Source organism: Xenopus tropicalis, chromosome 4, assembly GCF_000004195.4.
Source record: "Xenopus tropicalis strain Nigerian chromosome 4, UCB_Xtro_10.0, whole genome shotgun sequence".
Taxonomy (NCBI): Eukaryota; Metazoa; Chordata; class Amphibia; order Anura; family Pipidae; genus Xenopus; species Xenopus tropicalis.
The window spans coordinates 17,848,048-17,868,076 of NC_030680.2; the positions used below are offsets into that span (position 1 = coordinate 17,848,048).

General features: G+C 45.8%; 1 protein-coding gene across 1 annotated transcript in view; it reads right to left on the bottom strand.

Moving 5' to 3' along the window:
• Positions 1–14,512: 14,512 nt before the first annotated feature.
• LOC100496477 (cleavage stimulation factor subunit 3) overlaps positions 14,513–20,029 on the bottom strand; it is a 63,934-nt gene continuing 58,417 nt past the window's right edge. The window contains 6 exon segments of the mRNA XM_031900737.1: positions 14,513–14,736; positions 14,970–15,030; positions 15,927–16,021; positions 16,310–16,424; positions 16,803–16,998; positions 17,572–17,641. Of these exon segments, the coding sequence (XP_031756597.1) occupies positions 14,534–14,736; positions 14,970–15,030; positions 15,927–16,021; positions 16,310–16,424; positions 16,803–16,998; positions 17,572–17,641 (740 nt within the window). The 3' untranslated portion in view covers positions 14,513–14,533.

Genomic DNA, 20,029 nt, shown 5'->3' on the forward strand with positions numbered 1-20,029 from the left:
TTGTCTTATGCCCTCTGCTGGCCTAACCATGATTCCCCATGGCGGCCTTCCTGTCATAGGTAAGACCTACCTTTGGGCAACAAGACCCGCAAATATATTGTTTTGGGAACAATACCTGCCAAGGCCATTGGTCGGGTTGGGTAGGATGGGTTATCAGGGGAATATTCACTGTGTTTTATGTTATTGTTTGTGTTGTTTCCTAAACTGGTGTTTACAACAAAGCAGTCACATGTATGATCTAGGTCTGTAAACCCCTGTAACACAGACCCACAATAATTACTGTGAGTGGGCCACTTAGGGTAATGTCACATGGAGAGATTAGCTGCCTGTGATAGATCTCTGTTTGATTACACTAAGAAATATGGCCCTGATGTTCTTTTCTGCAGTAGGTGAAATATTAATGGCACTAAAGAAACCTTGGATTGCGCACACATATCACGCCACTTTCTCCTCCCACGCTAGGGGTACCTCCATTTTGATCCACAAAGGTGCCCAATTTGAATTAATGGACCAACCACTGATCACTATGGCTGATATGTGCTGATGCCATACACACTACACAACCATCAATCCTAACTAATGTATATTATATATGGAGCTTTGGGGCTAAGAACCCTGAATTCTTTATTGTTTGTTATTGTTAAGGCGCCATAATTAATTTCTATGGCTTTTCTGGGAAGCCCAGCCATGCCATTTACTGAAGCATGACTGACCTGTGTCCCATTGGGCCCTAGTCCTGTGGGGCCTTGCTTACTGCCCACAGCCCACCTTTCTCCCTTTTGGCCTTGCAAGTCAGTTGCCCATCACCCTGCTTGGCCCCCTGCCACCCTGCTGGGCCACCCACCAGTCTCCCCTCTGGGCCCCTTAGTTGGCCAAGCACTTTGGGACTGAAAACTCCTTTGGAACAAAAATGGTTAAAGATGGCCATACGTTTCACAATGATCTTACTGACAGGACACCTTTGGTCCAGGTGGCGGCTCTGGGATTCCCTCAGCACCGTGCCTCAATTGGAGCAGCTCAGCTACACCCAAAGTATAGGGCCACATGTTGCATACAAACGCCAGAAATGATGGCAGACAGATGCTGAAATATTTGGCGCAACTGTGCCTGATTTGCAGCAAAATGCATGAGCAGTTGAGTTCATTTTGTCGGATCAACACAATTGTGATAGGCCCAGCACAATTATGCCACTACAGTGATAATGAAAATCTGGGGGAAAAAGGCATTGTGGGATAAAAACATGGCCATGCCCTTGGTATTGCACTTAGCTCACTGGGCTTGCTGATGTAAATTAACCCTTACGTGATCCTTCCTCTCCTGGGTGTTTTCCTTTGGTCAGATGACCTTTAGGAAGCAGAAATATAACACTTGTCCTTTAAAGACTAAAATCACTGGTGCTAGGGCCTAAACATTTCAGATGACATGAAGTTACAGTGTGCTGCCATTTTGTTAGGTGTAAGCGCAGTCTGGATTGTGACAGCTGCCAGAGCGCCCTGAATGTTGAACGGGTTTGTTCCCGGAGTAGCCCTGACAGCACCCTGAGCACCAGTTCTTCCCTGATTGGAGCTTTAGAAGTCACTGTACCCTAAAAAGTAGTGCAGAATTGTACAGTACAGGGAATAGCTGAGCTGCCATTATGTTTTCCTGTGTTTCTGAAGAAGCCACAAGCAGACTTAGGGGCCTGATCCTACTGGAACTGCATGGCGGCCTGGACTGGGACTTGATATAGGCTAAGGTTGCCCCCTTCTGGCTTTAGTTTGACTGGGGGGAATGGGTGATGCCGGGGATTTTGCCGGCGATAGGGCCCTGGCATTTCAAATTCACAGAGGCCCAAACAGCCCCCCCAGCAGCCCAATAAATAGTGACTGTCTATGGCATCTTACAGCAGCCCCTCTGGCATTTGCCAGCACCCACAGGTCGCCAGTCCGGGCCTGACTGCATATATTACTCCATTCAACAATGTTTTCAGTAGGTCTCAGCCCTCTTGCCCAATGCAAGCTGCTCACTGCACTGCAAGAGGCTTATTGGGGGTGATAAAGAGGGTTGTAACCAGTATCTTCCCATCACCTTAATGTCCTGGCTTTCAAGTGACAACTATACACCAAGGGATACTTGCAGCCCTTACCATTGATGCCAGTGGGAAGCACAACAATCAAATAACTTTTAATTTACAGTAGATTTGCCTGATGTACCAGTGAGTTAGTAACTTATGCTGACGTGCTCCCTATGTAGGCAGCTGTATCACACTGGGAGGGGTAATGCTATTTATGTAATGGAAAGTCTGAATATTGAATAGACTGCTTTATGAATAAAGTCATACAAGAATTAAAGTGTTAATCTTACCCTCCCTGATGTTTTATATGTGAAAGTATAACTGTGTATCCTGCTAATACTTAGGCCTTGCACCTTTGGTGCCTCAGCTCCACCATTTTATGCCAATCATTTCTGTGTATTAGTGACTATTCCAGCACTGTGTATAGCAGCACGGCAGCATTGGTTTCCCTCTGGCACCCCAGGCCTAACAGCAGGCTGCTCCTGTCACTGTTACAGCATATCCGATGATGAACCAGAGAGCGGCTGCGACACTGTGACTGGCTCCCCAAGTTCTGATTCTTCAGGACACGACAGCCCCTTTAAGAGCAGCTTTGTCAGGGATTTCTGACATGTGAAATTGTCGCCTTTTGCTAATTTTTCTCATTTTTGGCCACATTTGCTCTTCACTAAACATGATAGAACTCTATGAGCTCCCCATTGCTTGTATTTAAGGGCTTTTCATTGAAAGAGGCAAAGTGGGCAATAATAACATATTTTTCATAGAAAATGACTTTAATCATTTATTATCTTAAATATTTTTACACTTTCTTAATTGTGCAGAAAACTGCAATCTATCCAATTAATACATACCCCCCAACTGTCCCGCTTTCCGCGGGACAGTCCCGGTTTTTAGAGCGCATCCCGCTGTCCCGGATAGTTCCATGAATGTCCCGCATTTCCGTAATAAATTACGGAAATGCGGAACATTCATTGACTTATCCAGGACAGCGTGATGCGTTGGCGCTCCTTCTTCCCCAGCGGCTCCTTCTGCCGCGGTGACAGGCCCTTTTATAAGGTTGCGCCTGTGGGTACGTGTGACGTCATTACGCACGGGCACAACCTTATAAAAGGGCCTGTCACCTCCGCAGAAGGAGCCGCATACACTGAGGAGCCGCTGGGGACGAAGAAGAAGAAGGGAGCGCTTTGTATGGGGCGGGACTGTCTCTATTGGGGGCACTGTGTATGTGGTGGGGGCTGTCTCTATTGGGGGCACTGTGTATGGGGGGGCTGTCTCTATTGGGGGCACTGTGTATGGGGGGGGCTGTCTCTATTGGGGGCACTGTGTATGGGGGGGCTGTCTCTATTGGGGGCACTGTGTATGGGGGGGCTGTCTCTACTGGGGGCACTGTGTATGGGGGGGCTGTCTCTATTGGGGGCACTGTGTATGGGGGGGTGTCTCAATTAGGGACACTGTTTTTGGGGGGGACTGTCTCAATTGGGGGGCACTGTTTTTGGGGGGGACTGTCTCAATTGGGGGTACTGTTTTTGGGGGGACTGTCTCAATTGGGGACACTGTTTTTGGGGGGGACTGTCTCAATTGGGGGCACTGTTTTTGGGGGGACTGTCTCAATTGGGGGCACTGTGTATGGGGTGGGACTGTCTCAATTGGGGGCACTGTGTATGGGGGGCACTGTCTCAATTGGGGGCACTGTGTATGGGGGCAATTGGGGGCACTTTCTATGGGGGGCATTGTGTATGGGGGCACTGTGTATGGGTAGTACTGCCTTTTAGGCTATTGGGGGTACTGTGTATGGGGGGGCAAACTGGTACATAGTTATAACTCACTTACTGTATAACTGACTATCTTCTCTCTATATTTGTATTTTATATGTAGGAGTTGCTAAATTGTTCTCCTTAGGTAGTACAGTATGAGGGTATAGCACATTTGCGTCTGATCCCGCCATTTCTACTATATAAAAGGAGAATTTTTTTTTAAAAAAATGGATGGGGTGTGGTAATTGGGGCTTGGTCACAAAAGTGGGCGTGGTCAAAATTTGCCACACTGCACGCACCGAATCTTTTTGTCCCTCTTTTCATTTTTCAAATGTTGGGAGGTATGTTAATATGCAACCGTTTGGAGACATCACTGTTGCTGGCACACTGGATATATATGAGTTTATAATGAAAAGTTAAAGAATGTGTTAATTTTTCACTTTTCAGCCGCTTTAAAGGCATCTAAGCCACTCTGAGCCTCCCTAATGCATCACAAATTGCATACCACCAGCTCTTTTGTTAGCCAGGTTCTAGACTTTTTTGCTCTAACAGTGGAGAAACCTGGAACATCAACAGAAACTTCCTGGCTTTCAAGTGACAATTACTGTATATAAAGGTTTATGTAAGTGCCCTGTAATTTGGGAAGGCCTTTAATGAACCTTTTAGAATAAAATACTTTTGAACCTCTACCAAAACCACCTTTATCCGGCATTGGCCTCATACCTGCCCCCATGTTACCCTCTCCCTGCTGGGTGGAGCTGCCATACCACTTGCCTCTTCCATTTTTCATTGACACCAGGAAAGCAGAGTAATTAATGCTCCTGTGAATGAACACTCAGATGTGGCAGCAATATGGCAATTTCTACTAATATGTCAGATGTGAGTGTGTTTCACAGCGTGAGCTTAATGCAGTTGGTCTGTTTAATAGGAAAATAAACACAACCATAATTCTAAATTGGTTTATTTCTCATTATTGTAACTCTAATATCCCAGTGACTGAAACAGGGGTATCCAATGGTGCCTGAACTTTTATGTTACCGCTCGGCAAGTCAGGGGTCGGGAATGATGGGAATCTTCAGCCGAGGGGGGAGAACTCATCGCTGGGAAGCTTTTGTGATATTTTTATATTTATTATACCTACTGTGGCTCCATCATTGGGCCGTCATCTAATGTATCTTTCTCTTTTTAAAAAGCCTAATTTAAGGTACAAGTCTCAGCCGCCATTTCCCTGCCACCAACGCTCACTCTGGCACTTGCCCTGATTTCTCATTTTTATTTCTGGGATCAGAGGTGGGTGGAGCACTGATACACTGGGGGGGGGGCAATAAGGGAAATAATGGCAGAAACTAGAGAGGTACATGAAGAAAATGTGAGTGGTGCTTGTCGTGGCAAAACTCGTGCCCCAATATTACAATGTTTCACACTTCACAATGTTTCACACTTCAGTGTTGCTGAAACATTAAAATCAACATTGCCCTTGCGGGGGCAATTAACCGCCCACCCCTCAGAAAAGTCATAGCACCCCATTCCCGAATAAGCCGCACGGTTTGAAAACTCATTCATGGGTCTACAACAAACTAGTTATTCGCCAAAATCCCCATTATAAAAAAAAAAAATCAATAGGTGAAGTCTGATTGGCTGTTGGTGGCTCCACCCACTTTTTAAAACCTAAAAATGCAGGCCCCTAGTGACCCTGGTGTTAATACTTTAAGAAAGGCAGCAGGTTGAATTTCCCCATTGAAAATCAATAGTTAAAGTCTGATTGGCTGTTGGTGGCTCCACCCACTTTTTCTAACTCTGAACCACAGTTACCAGGTGACTAGCTGTGCAAAGTTGGAGACCTTAGTATTAATATTTAAAGAACGGCAGCAGTTTAAATTTAAACATATGAAGTCTATAGGTGAAATCTGATTGGTTGTTGTTCACCCCGCCCACTTTTTCTAACCTTGAGTACGAAGTCACACAGTGACTGACCAATAAAATTCAATAGGTGAAATCTGATTGGCTGTTGGTTCAAAACTAAAACTGCCGTCCTCTAGTGGCCAACTGTGAAAAGTTTGGGGACCCTGGTGTTATTACTGTGAGAATGGCAGCAGGCTGAATTTCTCCATTTAAAGTCAATAGGTAAAATCTGATCTGGCTGTTGGTGGCTCCACCCACTTACAAAAATACAAAAAACCTTAAATGCGTAGTCACCCAGTGTCTGACTATGCAAAGTTTGGGAACCCTGGCAACAAACCAATAAAAATCAATGGGTGAAATCTGATTGGTTGTTGGTGGCTCCGCCCACTTTTAAAAACTAGAACTGCAGTCCACTAGTGACCAACTGTGAAAAGTTTGGCAGCAGGTTTTATTACCCCATTGAAAGTCAATAGGTAAACTCTGATTGGCTGTTGGTGGCTCCGCCCACTTTTTCTTATCTTGAACCACAGTTACCTGGGGCATAACCCTGCAAAGTTTGGGGACCCTGGGGTTATTACTGTGAGAATGGCAGCAGGTTGGATCCATAGGTAAAATCTGATTGGCTGTACACAGCTCTGCCCAATTTTGGGCATCCAACAATCATCATATTTTCATTCAGGCTGAGCCCCTGACTGTGTGATTCAAGTTTGGGGAGTGAAGCCTCAAAGCTGTAAGATTGGCATCAGTTTAAATTTTCCCATAATAATTGCCCTGCTGGGGCAATTAACCACCCACCCCTCAAATAAGTCATAGCACCCCATTCCCAAATAGGCCGCACGATTTGACACCTCATTCATGGGTCTACAACAAACGGTGGTTAATTGCCCCCTGCTGGGGCAATTAACCGCCCACCACTCAGAAAAGTCATAGCACCCCATTCCCGAATAAGCCACACGATTTGACACCTCATTCATGGGTCTACGACAAACGGTGGTTAATTGCCCCCCGCTGGGGCAATTAACGGCTAACCCCTCAGAAAAGTCATAGCACCCCATTCCCAAATATGCCACACGATTTGACACCTCATTCATGGGTCTACGACAAACGGTGGTTAATTGCCCCCTGCTGGGGCAATTAACCACCCACCCCTCAGAAAAGTCATAGCACCCCATTCCCGAATAAGCCACACGGTTTGACACCTCATTCATGGGTCTACGACAAACGGTGGTTAATTGCCCCTGCTGGGGCAATTAACCGCCCACCCCTCAGAAAAGTCATAGCACCCCATTCCCGAATAAGCCACACGATTTGACACCTCATTCATGGGTCTACGACAAACGGTGGTTAATTGCCCCCTGCTGGGGCAATTAACCGCCCACCCCTCAAAAAGGTCATAGCACTCCATTCCCGAATAAGCCGCACAGTTTGACACCTCATTCATGGGTCTACGACAAACGGTGGTTAATTGCCCCCTGCTGGGGCAATTAACCGCCCACCCCTCAGAAAAGTCATAGCACCCCATTCCCGAATAAGCCGCACGATTTGACACCTCATTCATGGGTCTACGACAAACGGTGGTTAATTGCCCCCTGCTGGGGCAATTAACCACCCACCCCTCAAATAAGTCATAGCACCCCATTCCCAAGCCACATGGTTTGACACCAAATTCATGGGTCTATGACAAACGGTGGTTAATTGCCCCCTGCTGGGGCAATTAACCGCCCACTCCTCAGAAAAGTCAAACGGTGGTTAATTGCCCCCTGCTGGGGCAATTGACCACCCACCCCTAGGAAAAGTCATAGCACCCCATTCCCGAATAGGCCGCACGATTTGACACCTCATTCATGGGTCTACAACAAACGGTGGTTAATTGCCCCACCCCTCAGAAAAGTCAGAAAAACCGCCCATCCCTCAGAAAAGTCATAGCACCCCATTCCCGAATAAGCCACACGATTTGACACCTCATTCATGGGTCTACGACAAACGGTGGTTAATTGCCCCCTGCTGGGGCAATTAACCGCCCACCCCTCAGAAAAGTCATAGCACCCCATTCCCGAATAAGCCACACGGTTTGACACCTCATTCATGGGTCTACGACAAACGGTGGTTAATTGCCCCTGCTGGGGCAATTAACCGCCCACCCCTCAGAAAAGTCATAGCACCCCATTCCCGAATAAGCCACACGATTTGACACCTCATTCATGGGTCTACGACAAATGGTGGTTAATTGCCCCCTGCTGGGGCAATTAACCGCCCACCCCTCAAAAAGGTCATAGCACTCCATTCCCGAATAAGCCGCACAGTTTGACACCTCATTCATGGGTCTACGACAAACGGTGGTTAATTGCCCCCTGCTGGGGCAATTAACCGCCCACCCCTCAGAAAAGTCATAGCACCCCATTCCCGAATAAGCCGCACGATTTGACACCTCATTCATGGGTCTACGACAAACGGTGGTTAATTGCCCCCTGCTGGGGCAATTAACCACCCACCCCTCAAATAAGTCATAGCACCTCATTCCCAAGCCGCATGGTTTGACACCAAATTCATGGGTCTATGACAAACGGTGGTTAATTGCCCCCTGCTGGGGCAATTAACCGCCCACTCCTCAGAAAAGTCAAACGGTGGTTAATTGCCCCCTGCTGGGGCAATTGACCACCCACCCCTAGGAAAAGTCATAGCACCCCATTCCCGAATAGGCCGCACGATTTGACACCTCATTCATGGGTCTACAACAAACGGTGGTTAATTGCCCCCTGCTGGGGCAATTAACCGCCCACCCCTCAGAAGTCATAGCACCCCATTCCCGAATAAGCCACACGGTTTGACACCTCATTCATGGGTCTACGACAAACGGTGGTTAATTGCCCCTGCTGGGGCAATTAACCGCCCACCCCTCAGAAAGGTCATAGCACTCCATTCCCGAATAAGCCGCACAGTTTGACACCTCATTCATGGGTCTACGACAAACGGTGGTTAATTGCCCCCTGCTGGGGCAATTAACCGCCCACCCCTCAGAAGTCATAGCACCCCATTCCCGAATAAGCCACACGGTTTGACACCTCATTCATGGGTCTACGACAAACGGTGGTTAATTGCCCCTGCTGGGGCAATTAACCGCCCACCCCTCAGAAAGGTCATAGCACTCCATTCCCGAATAAGCCACACAGTTTGACACCTCATTCATGGGTCTACGACAAACGGTGGTTAATTGCCCCCTGCTGGGGCAATTAACCGCCCACCCCTCAGAAGTCATAGCACCCCATTCCCGAATAAGCCACACGGTTTGACACCTCATTCATGGGTCTACGACAAACGGTGGTTAATTGCCCCTGCTGGGGCAATTAACCGCCCACCCCTCAGAAAGGTCATAGCACTCCATTCCCGAATAAGCCGCACAGTTTGACACCTCATTCATGGGTCTACGACAAACGGTGGTTAATTGCCCCCTGCTGGGGCAATTAACCGCCCACCCCTCAGAAAAGTCATAGCACCCCATTCCCGAATAAGCCGCACGATTTGACACCTCATTCATGGGTCTACGACAAACGGTGGTTAATTGCCCCCTGCTGGGGCAATTAACCACCCACCCCTCAAATAAGTCATAGCACCCCATTCCCAAGCCACATGGTTTGACACCAAATTCATGGGTCTATGACAAACGGTGGTTTGGGGCAATTAACCGCCCACTCCTCAGAAAAGTCAAACGGTGGTTAATTGCCCCCTGCTGGGGCAATTGACCACCCACCCCTAGGAAAAGTCATAGCACCCCATTCCCGAATAGGCCGCACGATTTGACACCTCATTCATGGGTCTACGACAAACGGTGGTTAATTGCCCCCTGCTGGGGCAATTAACCACCCACCCCTCAAATAAGTCATAGCACCCCATTCCCAAGCCACATGGTTTGACACCAAATTCATGGGTCTATGACAAACGGTGGTTAATTGCCCCCTGCTGGGGCAATTAACCGCCCACTCCTCAGAAAAGTCATAGCACCCCATTCCCGAATAAGCCACACGGTTTGACACCTCATTCATGGGTCTACGACAAACGGTGGTTAATTGCCCCCTGCTGGGGCAATTAACCGCCCACACTTTAGAAAGGTCATAACACTCCATTCCCGAATAAGCTGCACAGTTTGACACCTCATTCATGGGTCTACGACAAACGGTGGTTAATTGCCCCCTGCTGGGGCAATTAACTGCCCACCCCTCAGAAAAGTCATAGCACCCCATTCCCGAATAAGCCGCACGATTTGACACCTCATTCATGGGTCTACGACAAACGGTGGTTAATTGCCCCTGCTGGGGCAATTAACCGCCCACCCCTCAGAAAGGTCATAGCACTCCATTCCCGAATGCCCTAGACAGCCCCCCTAGTTATATAGGGCTTGGGGCAAGCAGCAGGCTGTAACCCTGAGTGTTTCAGTCAGTCGGTTAGGGTACACCAACCGCCAATATGTAAAAGACAAGATTATGAAAAAATATGGTACAAGTGGGAGGAGGAAGGATGGCTCAGTGGTAGGGAGACTGCTTTACACCGATGGGCCTTGAGTTCGATTCCCGCCTGGGAGCTGTGCAAATTCAGCAGAGACCCTGGGACGGGGGAATCTGACTCATACCCAGCGTATGATTGTATGGGCCAGCTTGAGTTCGATTCCTGCCTGGGTGCTCTGCAAATTAAGCAGAGCCCCTGGGACGGGGGAATCTGACTCATATCTCAGCAATCGTAAGGCACCTCCGGCCCCACTGGGCCCCTTACCTTGTGACCCTGGACAGAGTCACTTAACCTCATAATGTCCCAGCAATGAAGGTGTCTAGAAATGGCAAAAATTGCTGTCCTTTTTAATTACTGGCTACAAATCTATTAAATGTCCCTGTCACAGTGTCTATGGCAGCTGGAAGCAACAAGCCAATTGATAGTTGAGCTGAGCTACCCACAGGTAGGGCCTTCCTATATGTTTATGTTTTCCCTATTAATAACATTGGCATCAAACAACATGTTTTACTGTAAAATACCAGCCCTACCCGCAGGTCCCTACACCCCCTGAGCCTCTCCATCCACTTTTATCCCCCTTAATTCCCCTTGATATTTTATGGGGTGTCGAGTTTTACAAGGTGGGAGCTTGTTTGTTTACTGTTTGTGACTGGAAGCATCCCCTGCAGCCTGTAGTCCTATAACTGTCATTGGCCTACATGTCCCAGCATCCCCTATCAGACCTGCAGCCTGTAGTCTTATAACTGTAACTGACATACATGTCCCACCATCCCTTATCAGACCTGCAGCTTGTAGTCCTATAACTGTAACTGACCTACATGTCCCAGCATCCCTTATCAGACCTTCAGCCTGTAGTCCTATAACTGTAATTGACCTACATGTCCCAGCATCCCCTATCAGACCTGCAGCCTTTAGTCCTATAACTGTCATTGGCCTACATGTCCCAGCATCCCCTATCAGACCTGCAGCCTTTAGTCCTATAACTGTCATTGGCCTACATGTCCCAGCATCCCCTATCAGACCTGCAGCCTTTAGTCCTATAACTGTCATTGGCCTACATGTCCCAGCATCCCCTATCAGACCTGCAGCCTTTAGACCTATAACTGTCACTGAACTACATGACCCAGCATCCCCTATCAGACCTGCAGCCTGTTGTCCTATAACTGTCATTGGCCTACATGTCCCAGCATCCCCTATCAGACCTGCAGCCTGTTGTCCTATAACTGTCATTGGCCTACATGTTATACATACATACATATTTCATGAAACCCAAATAAGTGCCTGTAATCCTCCCCTCGCTTTCTATGGGATCCCCTCTATTTGAGAGCTGCCATTATTGCTACTCCCCCTATGTGCAGATTGATACCCCCCGGCCCATGTATTGGTACATTCTGTTTAACACTCAGACTCTCAGTATCTCTTGCTAGTAATGATGGCATCACATGGGCTGGAGCAAGGGATTGTGGGAGTTCTAGTAACAGCTGAGCGCTTCATGTTATGTAGCCATGATCTCTAACAGGAGGGCCCCCACCAATCACAACTGGCATATACCACTACCCAAAGGCCCTGCTTTATCTATGCCCATTCTAATGGGAACCCCTAAAAGCTGGGGGGGATTTAAAGGGGCAAATGATCAGATATTATTTTACAGACGGGTGAGATTTAGATGGGAACAGATCAGCAGGTCCCCTCACTATCCGGCATCAGTTTATAGGCCCGGCCATTTGTTTCCTAGAAGTTCTGCTCTGCCCAGAGATTTGCCCACAGTTATTTTGCTCCTATATATATATATTAGGCAGGTAGGAGGTCAGTACAAAATGGCACATCTGCCCCATCAGCCGCTCCTTACAGCTGGGTGCCATGTATAATGCCAGGCATGACAGGAGCGCATTGGAGTATAACAGTGTCAGTTCCCCAACCTGTGGCCCCCCAGCTGTTGCTACGGCTCCCTGCTTCCCTGTCAGATCCTTTAGGGTCTGTTTGTAAAATGGGAGAACTGGTCGAGGGTGTGAGTACTTATATAAGGCAGTGTATCCTGATGTGTGTAGCAGAGAGGGCCGGCACATATGAGCTCACAATCTCTTTTTTCCTTCTCCCCATAAAGTGAAAATTGTGAGCGATTCTGAGCGACTCTGGCGAGAAATTTTGTGATTTTTTTTTTTTGTGAGATATTCAGCGAGTTTCCAACTCACTTTTGACGCTTCTTAGGAAATAACATCTTCCATAGACGGCTGCTGATATCTCTTTTTTATACCCAACTGCTCTTTTAAGAGCAAGAAGACCGGGGCGCAATGCCATCCTGCGCCCCTTGGAGGAAGGTAAGGGAGCCGCTACGGTTACATTTGAATGAAGGGTCTGGATGTACAGAGTATAGAATGTAACAGAATCTTTCTCTTTTCCCACAGCGAGAGGCAGGATCAAGACCCCTCTCCGAGATTTATAAGGTGAGTAGAAAAGAAGGTAAAACTGTGCCCCACTCACTGCTACTGCTGTAGGGGCTGCAGGTTTTGTACCCCGGGGAATATTATGTTATCAATAAAATCCCCCTTTTATTCTATTTTCCAGCCTCCTGATGGTCGGCTGACCAAGGGTGTGCTCCTCGGAGAGGGCGGCGCTGCAGCCGCAGTGGCTGCACCTCCATCGGAAGCCCCAGGAGTATCTAATTCTCAGACACCTGTAACTCCACCAGTGGCGTCTCCTCTCCCAATTACAGCTACACCACCAGCAGTGTATGTAACACTCTATACACAACCTCCACCCATCATCTCTATCTCCCCTTCAGCCATAGTTCCACCAGTGGCACTTTTTCTCCAGCCCAATTTTAATATCTGCAGCTCCACCAGTTGGATTCCTGCTTTTAGAGAGCACAATTCCAGCAGCGGCACCTCACTTTGTAGCTCTCATTCTCCTTTTCTTTCTTTGGCTCCACCACCAGCCCCTCTTTCTTTTTCTGCTGCTCCTCTACCAAAAGACCACCATACTAATACATCATACAGTATTTGCAGTTCCACCAACCTCAGCTCAAACAGTGCATCCACCACCGTCAGTCTTAAGGTTCCCATATACTATAAGATCCGCTCGCTTGGCGATGTCGCCAATCGAGCGGAACTTTACCCGATATCCCCTGGGGCCAAACGATCGGATTACATTTGCAGCCATGGGCAGTCGGTTCGGGGACCGCATCAACGAGCTGATGCGGTCCCCGATCCGACCGGATTTTCTAACCTGGCCGATCGATATCTGGCCAATTTCAGGCCAGATATCGGTCGGCCAGGCCGCATGTTTCTGCCCATACACGGGCCGATTAGCTCTATCGGCCCGTGTATGGGGGCCTTTAGCCTCCAACATATACATTTCAGACAAGCACAGCTCCAACACCCCCTCACAGCCCCCTACAGAGGCTCCTCCCTTCACAATCCACTAAAAATTCTGCCGAAACATTAGATAGCTTTAACAAAGCCATTTAGCAAGGTAAAAATACAGCAACACTGACATAAACCATTAGTAGAAGTTGATACAGGGACTTGTTCGATTGCCCTTTGGGAGTCAGGAAGGAATTTTTTCCCCTCTGAGGCAAATTGGCTCCGACTTCAGATAGTTTTTTTCTGCCTTCCTCTGTATCAACTACTAAATAGGAACCTTCCATCTACACTAAAACTTAAAATAAATGAGTCCTTTCCAACCTAAATATGCATATTTTAAATACATCATATCTAAAAAATAACTAAATATTTTAAAACAAATTTGAATGGTGTTTTGCATTTTTATAGTATTGCCGGGAAAGTTTAGAGAGGAAGGAGACCTGTGGGGCAAGAGAAAAGGGTAATTAAAAAGAGATGGTGGAATCAGGGGGCAGGGGTGGGAGAAATGGGTGAGGAGAGATACCTGAATGGAATACGCTCGGGCGCAGGCACATGTAGCCGATATACGCATGAAAACACGAGAGAATGCAAAGTGAATTAAAAAAAAAAACCAACAAACCTCGGACGTTCCCAAAGCTGATCAGTCTTCGAAATAAAACCGACAAAGCTTTCCCAGCTGCGCATAAAAAATACAGATGAAGAAAAGAGAAGTCGATTTTAGGATCCGCGCCGTTTACATGTTTCCATCCGCTCCCTCTTCAAGGGGGAAAAAACCAACAGTAATAGTATTTGTTGTTGATAACACCAGAAACCTTTTAGCCGCACCACAAGAACACAGATTAGTCTGACGCTCGTAACAATATGGAGGTTCTTATGGCGCGAGGTTTGATGGCAGAAATGTTCGATAAAAAGTTTCTTGTTTGGAATTTTTTTTTCTGTAATTTTAAAGAAAAGCAAAATCTTCACCGGATTCTCTTCTGCTGCCGGGTTCTGTATATATCGTGGACGGGAGGAACCACAGACCCCTTCTCTTCTTCATCGTCGGAATCCTCGTTGGGTCTTTTCACAGATTTATTTAGTAGTGTTTTGCCTTCAACTGGTCCGTTCCCCTCCATGTTCATCTCTGCCTGGCTTCCTGTAATGATCCTCACCGCCTCTTCCACTGCTGCAAAGACAGATACACATACATTGAAAGAGGCTCATTCAGCCAAGGGCAATCTGCAGCCACCCAGATGTTGTTCAACTACAATACCCATAACCCATTGCAGCCCTGGAACTCTAACTCCCATCCTCCTTAGCAAGACAAGAGCAAAAGCAGAACCGAGCTGAAAGAGCTGCAGGTAAATGCGTACGTGTTTCTGGAGCTTTGGTTTATAGGTGCACCCACAAAGCACTTACTGTCCGGCAGCTTGCACCTCCACAAGATTTCCATAATCTCATCAACCTGTACGAATGGGCCCTGTGAAAAGAAATAAAATGGAATTTTATGAATTATTTTTTAAGGACTAACCTAGTTTATTGGCTGCCCAGAAGTATCACATTTTATTATAAAGTGGGACACATCCCACAGTCAGTGGTGGAACTATAGGGGAAGCAGACCCTGTGTTTTTTTTTGGGGGGGGAAGCATCTTCCTCTATATCTGTAGAGAATCCCCCCCCCCAACTTTATCAGAGAAAGCCAGTGGGACAGGGGGAAGGGCCGGGTAGAACTTGCAGTGCAGGGGAAGGGAGGGCACAGTGCCCTGTAGTGAGCCCACATTGCCACCATCAGGAACCGTTTCTCTACAGGGCTCAGTACAAGTGCAACATTTGGGATTCCCTATGACATAATGACACCTAATAGTTTTCAGGGTCCCAGTAAAGGCCACATCAGTGGGGTACTGCAGTCAGAGGCACCATGGCAGAGGGGGCCCCAAGAGACTTGTGCTCACAAGTATGTACAGGGTTAGGGTGAAATATGGGCAGCGGTTTTGTATAATGGGCGACTGGGATGGATCAGGAGGTGTGACCATGCTTCCTTCTGCAGGTCACTTTATTTTAACTAGGGCCACATTATTCTTGCTGGCAGGGTCCAAGGGCCGCAGGTGACCAATATATTGATAGTTGGGGCGGGTCCTACTAACTTAGAATGGGGCTGCGTGATTGCTGATGGAAGCCCTGGTCCCAGTAGTGATGGGGCCATCAACATAAACAAAACAACGTATCCTTTGCGGCCCTTTTCGCATTGCGCCCCTTTTCGCTTTGCGGCCCTTTTCGCATTGCGGCCCTCTCCTCCTCTCACATTGTTCCTGGCTACAGTATCAAAGCAAAGGTAACAACCCCACATTGCCAAAAAAAGCAAAATGACACACTAACCTGGAAGCAAATGGGGGGAGGAAGCAGCTTCATTAAGATCACTGCAGCTGGAGGGACTGGGAATACTCCGCCAGGAACAGGATGGAGTCCAGGTGCTACAGAACAGAAAAACATTGTTTTTAGCGGTTAATACACGCGGCTGTTCTACAATCCAACTCTATCAGCCCTATAAAAAGGAAAGGGAGAGCGATTACTAAATTGACCAATGGCAGCGGGCCAATGTGCAGGACTCTCAGGCAGATAACATGGTGCGCATGGAGGCACGGCACCCCCAGGAATGGATTAGTAGACAAAGAAGCAACTAGTTAGAATCAGCAAATAAAAGTCCTCATAAGGTTTCCTAGTTAAATGAATATGAGTCAATTAGCTTTAAAAAGGCTTACGAGCTAAATGTCGCGGCTGGAAAGGGATCATCTGGGACGTGTCAGGTTTGGGATACTCTGGTTTTCGGTCAACAGGGTCTGGGATTAGTGCTGCCAGTTTGGCTCTCGATACATCCTAGAAATAAGAATGAGACATTACTGTCAATAAGATAGGAGTGAGGCAGACAAATTTTCTTGTGCTAATTGACAATACTGCAAACCACCAATAGCAATCAGCCATATCTGTTCCTTTATTATTTAATCAAGCAGCAGTTTGCTGTTGCCTGAGAATCTTGAAAAAAGAGAAGCAAACATGAAGGGAGTGAAAGAAATAAATGTGTCTCTGCTTGGTATAAAGGCATGGGAGCGGTAGAGGATGGCAGCTGCTGGCACATATACTAGAGACCAAAGATAAGCCCCAAGCACCACGTTAATATATGAATCTAACATAATTCCCATAATAGAGTAAAGGCGGGATAGCTATATGCAGGTACAAACCCTGATCACAACATACCTTGTATCCCAAAGCTTTCAGTTCACTTGTGGAGCAGGGGTACAAGTCCATAAATTTGTATCTATCCACAAGAAGTGCTGTCTCCTTCCCTTCATACTCCTCCTTGAATGCTGTGTATCTCCTTTTTTCCACTTTCAGTATACTAGCTAAATCTCCAATGTTACTTTCAAAGGCCAGGAAGCGTGCCCAAATCTCACTGCAGAAATCAAGGGGGGAAAAAACAAGGAGAAACAATTCAGTATTCCGAGACAAAGTGAGCTTTCCAGTTTGACAGACATTGTATAAAGTTCACATTCAGCATATAACAGCAGCATTATGCAGCTTCGCTTTTGCTGTTCTTCCCATCCCTCTTCACTTTCCTCTTCCCCTGTGTTGTCCTTGTACACTTGCACGGGGATGAAGCCTGAGCCATGAGCAGGCAGGATTTAATCTGAGCAGGGGAATAGCAATACTGTTGCAAGAGAAGCAAAACTTGCACAGGGGCAGTGTATGAACTGAATAGAGTTTTATTGGAATTCTACCATATAAATATATGATGTTTCCCATGATATAGCTGAGGGTACAGGCCTGCTTAGGGCTCCACTGTGTAAAGCTTTTATGCTGCACTGGGAAAGGGATCATAAAATAAACCCTGCAGTCTGTGTTACATGACAGTGTAGAGCAAAAGGCTTAAGGCTGCGCAGGGGAAGGTTCGTGACTTGAGACTGTCGTCTCTCACTGCAGTTTCTATGACTGGCCTTCCATATACGAAGTTTATATTCAGACTCACCCTGATTTTTCGGGAGGCAAACTTCCTGATGTTAAAACGCGTTCAAATAATACTCTTGTGTTATTATCCTCTGGAAAAAAAATATTTAGGATTCGTTTAATATTATTTAACTTATCATAAAACCACACCTAAATTACTAAACATATACATATAACATACTATTTCACACATTTAGGTAAGTAAAAGTGACCTGTCACATACAAACTAGAAAGCTACAGGCAGTAGCTCCAGAACTTTTAAAGGGGCCAGTAAAATATATTTTTTCACCTAAGGCTACAAACATTTAGGTTGATCATATAAACAACCTTCTAAAACCACATATTTACTGGGAACTGAGCGCTGCAAGCATTATAAGTGGTGTCTTAGTTGCTCTTTTAGAAATAAAAAAACGAACAGAGAGGATTAGTTACCGTTTATTTGAAATACACATTTATTACAGTGGTGTATAGAGAGGCCTGTGTTTAATACAATTATAGAAAGTGGTAAGAGCTTTTGCAAAGACATAAGCGAACAAACCATTACACTTTTACAATAAATAAAATGTATTCACGTAACTTACCATTAAGGTGAGACAAATAATCTATGTAGGCAAGGACATATTCAGGGATGTCTCCATATTTCTTTAGTCCTAACTCAAAAATCTTGAAGGCCACCGATGTATCCTGGATTAAGATAAAGTAAAACTTTTAAAACAATGTCTTTGATTATAGAGATTCTGTTTTCATGATCAGTTATAAAATGTTGTATAACATGTCAAAGGCTTTGCACACATTCCTATTGCCGTGAACAAAACACAGCCAATTGCCAGCACAAGATGGGAGGCACTTACATATTGATGAAATGCAGTACTATTTGCCAGTGACTGGTACATTGTTATTAGGAGGGGAGCCTAGACCCAGCCCACAGCATGACTTAATTAAAATACATTTATACAGTCACACAAGAGAGAAGCCAATTCTACTAGTATTGCCTTGACTGCTAAGTCTTAAATGACACTGAAGCCATTGTTAGGGTAATGTGTAATACAGGTATGGGATTTTTTTTATCCAGAAAGTTCCGAATAATGGGAAGGCTATCTCTCATAGACTCCATTATAAGCAAATAATTCTAATGTTTAAAAATGATTTCCTTTTACTAAGTAATAAAGAAAAAGCTGAAAAAGAATTTAAGCAGGTATGGAGATCCAACTTATGTAAAGACCTGTTAACAGGAAAACCCCAAGTCCCCAGCATTCTAGATAACAGATTCCATACCAGTGTTTTTTTTATACTGCAATAACAACACATTTGTGGCCTAACAAATCAGTTATCACTTGCTAGCAATAACGGAACTGAATGGAACATACAGCAGTGATTGTAGACCAATAATTAAATATATATATATCATGCCATGTCTCCTAGCCTGTAAGACACACAGAGCAGAATGCTCAGTAAATTCAAACTTGATCAGAATAAACTAAAATAAACCACCCATCCACTGAAACAGCTGGGATTACCTTTGCAACTCTTCTTGCATTCATGTAATCTCTACTTCTGTCTTCAATCATTTTCTTTGCCAAATGGATGTTGATACCCTAAAGAATATTTAGAGAGTTATTTCCATTTCCATTTTTAATGCCTTAAAGAGGCAGTGTACTCCCCTTTTCGACACTAGTGCAATGAATCGGCTTGCTGTGAATGTGCTGACATTGTTTTGCCTTTTGTATTAATTAAGAAATATCTAATTTTATTTGTTATTTCTTGCATTTAACAAAGCAAAATCTAAGAATGAAGGTAGTCACTATTTTCTTCTTTGCCCTACAAAGGTAAGACAAATCAGCAGAGAAGCCCTCTATATAAATCCCTCCCGTTCCCCAGCTGCAGCCAGTTAGGCTATGAGTTAAGGGTCAGTTCAATATACAAAGGCTTCTTAGTGGACTGCTCGCTCGTTTTGATTGCACTCATACAAAAAAAGGGCTTTTGTTACTCTCTTACTATATTTGCCCCGATTCTGGGCGTACAGCTTTAAATTATGCAATTTACCTCTTCATACTTGTTGTAATCCCTCCAAAGCTGTTCGATGTTAATCATGGGGTTGACACAGCCTCGCTGGTAAACTCTGCGGACGGCCGTAATTCTTTGGTTCTCAGCATAAGATCCCACAGCTTCTCTATATGCCAAAAATAAAGACGATATAGAGACATTCAAGCATATTGTTTTATAGGTATAAAGCTAGGAAACATATTCTTTGTTTCAGCCTTTATTATTTAGTGACAGTCAAACATTCTGTTGTCAGTTTTATATTTAGGAGATTATTTGGGAAAAACTAAGCCGGCAGCTCTGTACTTAGCCTGGCATTTTGCATTTCAAGCAGCTCATGGTGTTTGCAGACTGGCATTTGGATGGGCAGGCAGTGGCAAGGAATTTTGGGCATTTTGTTATCAGATGGCATTATTTTCTTCAAAAGTAATGTTTTAAAG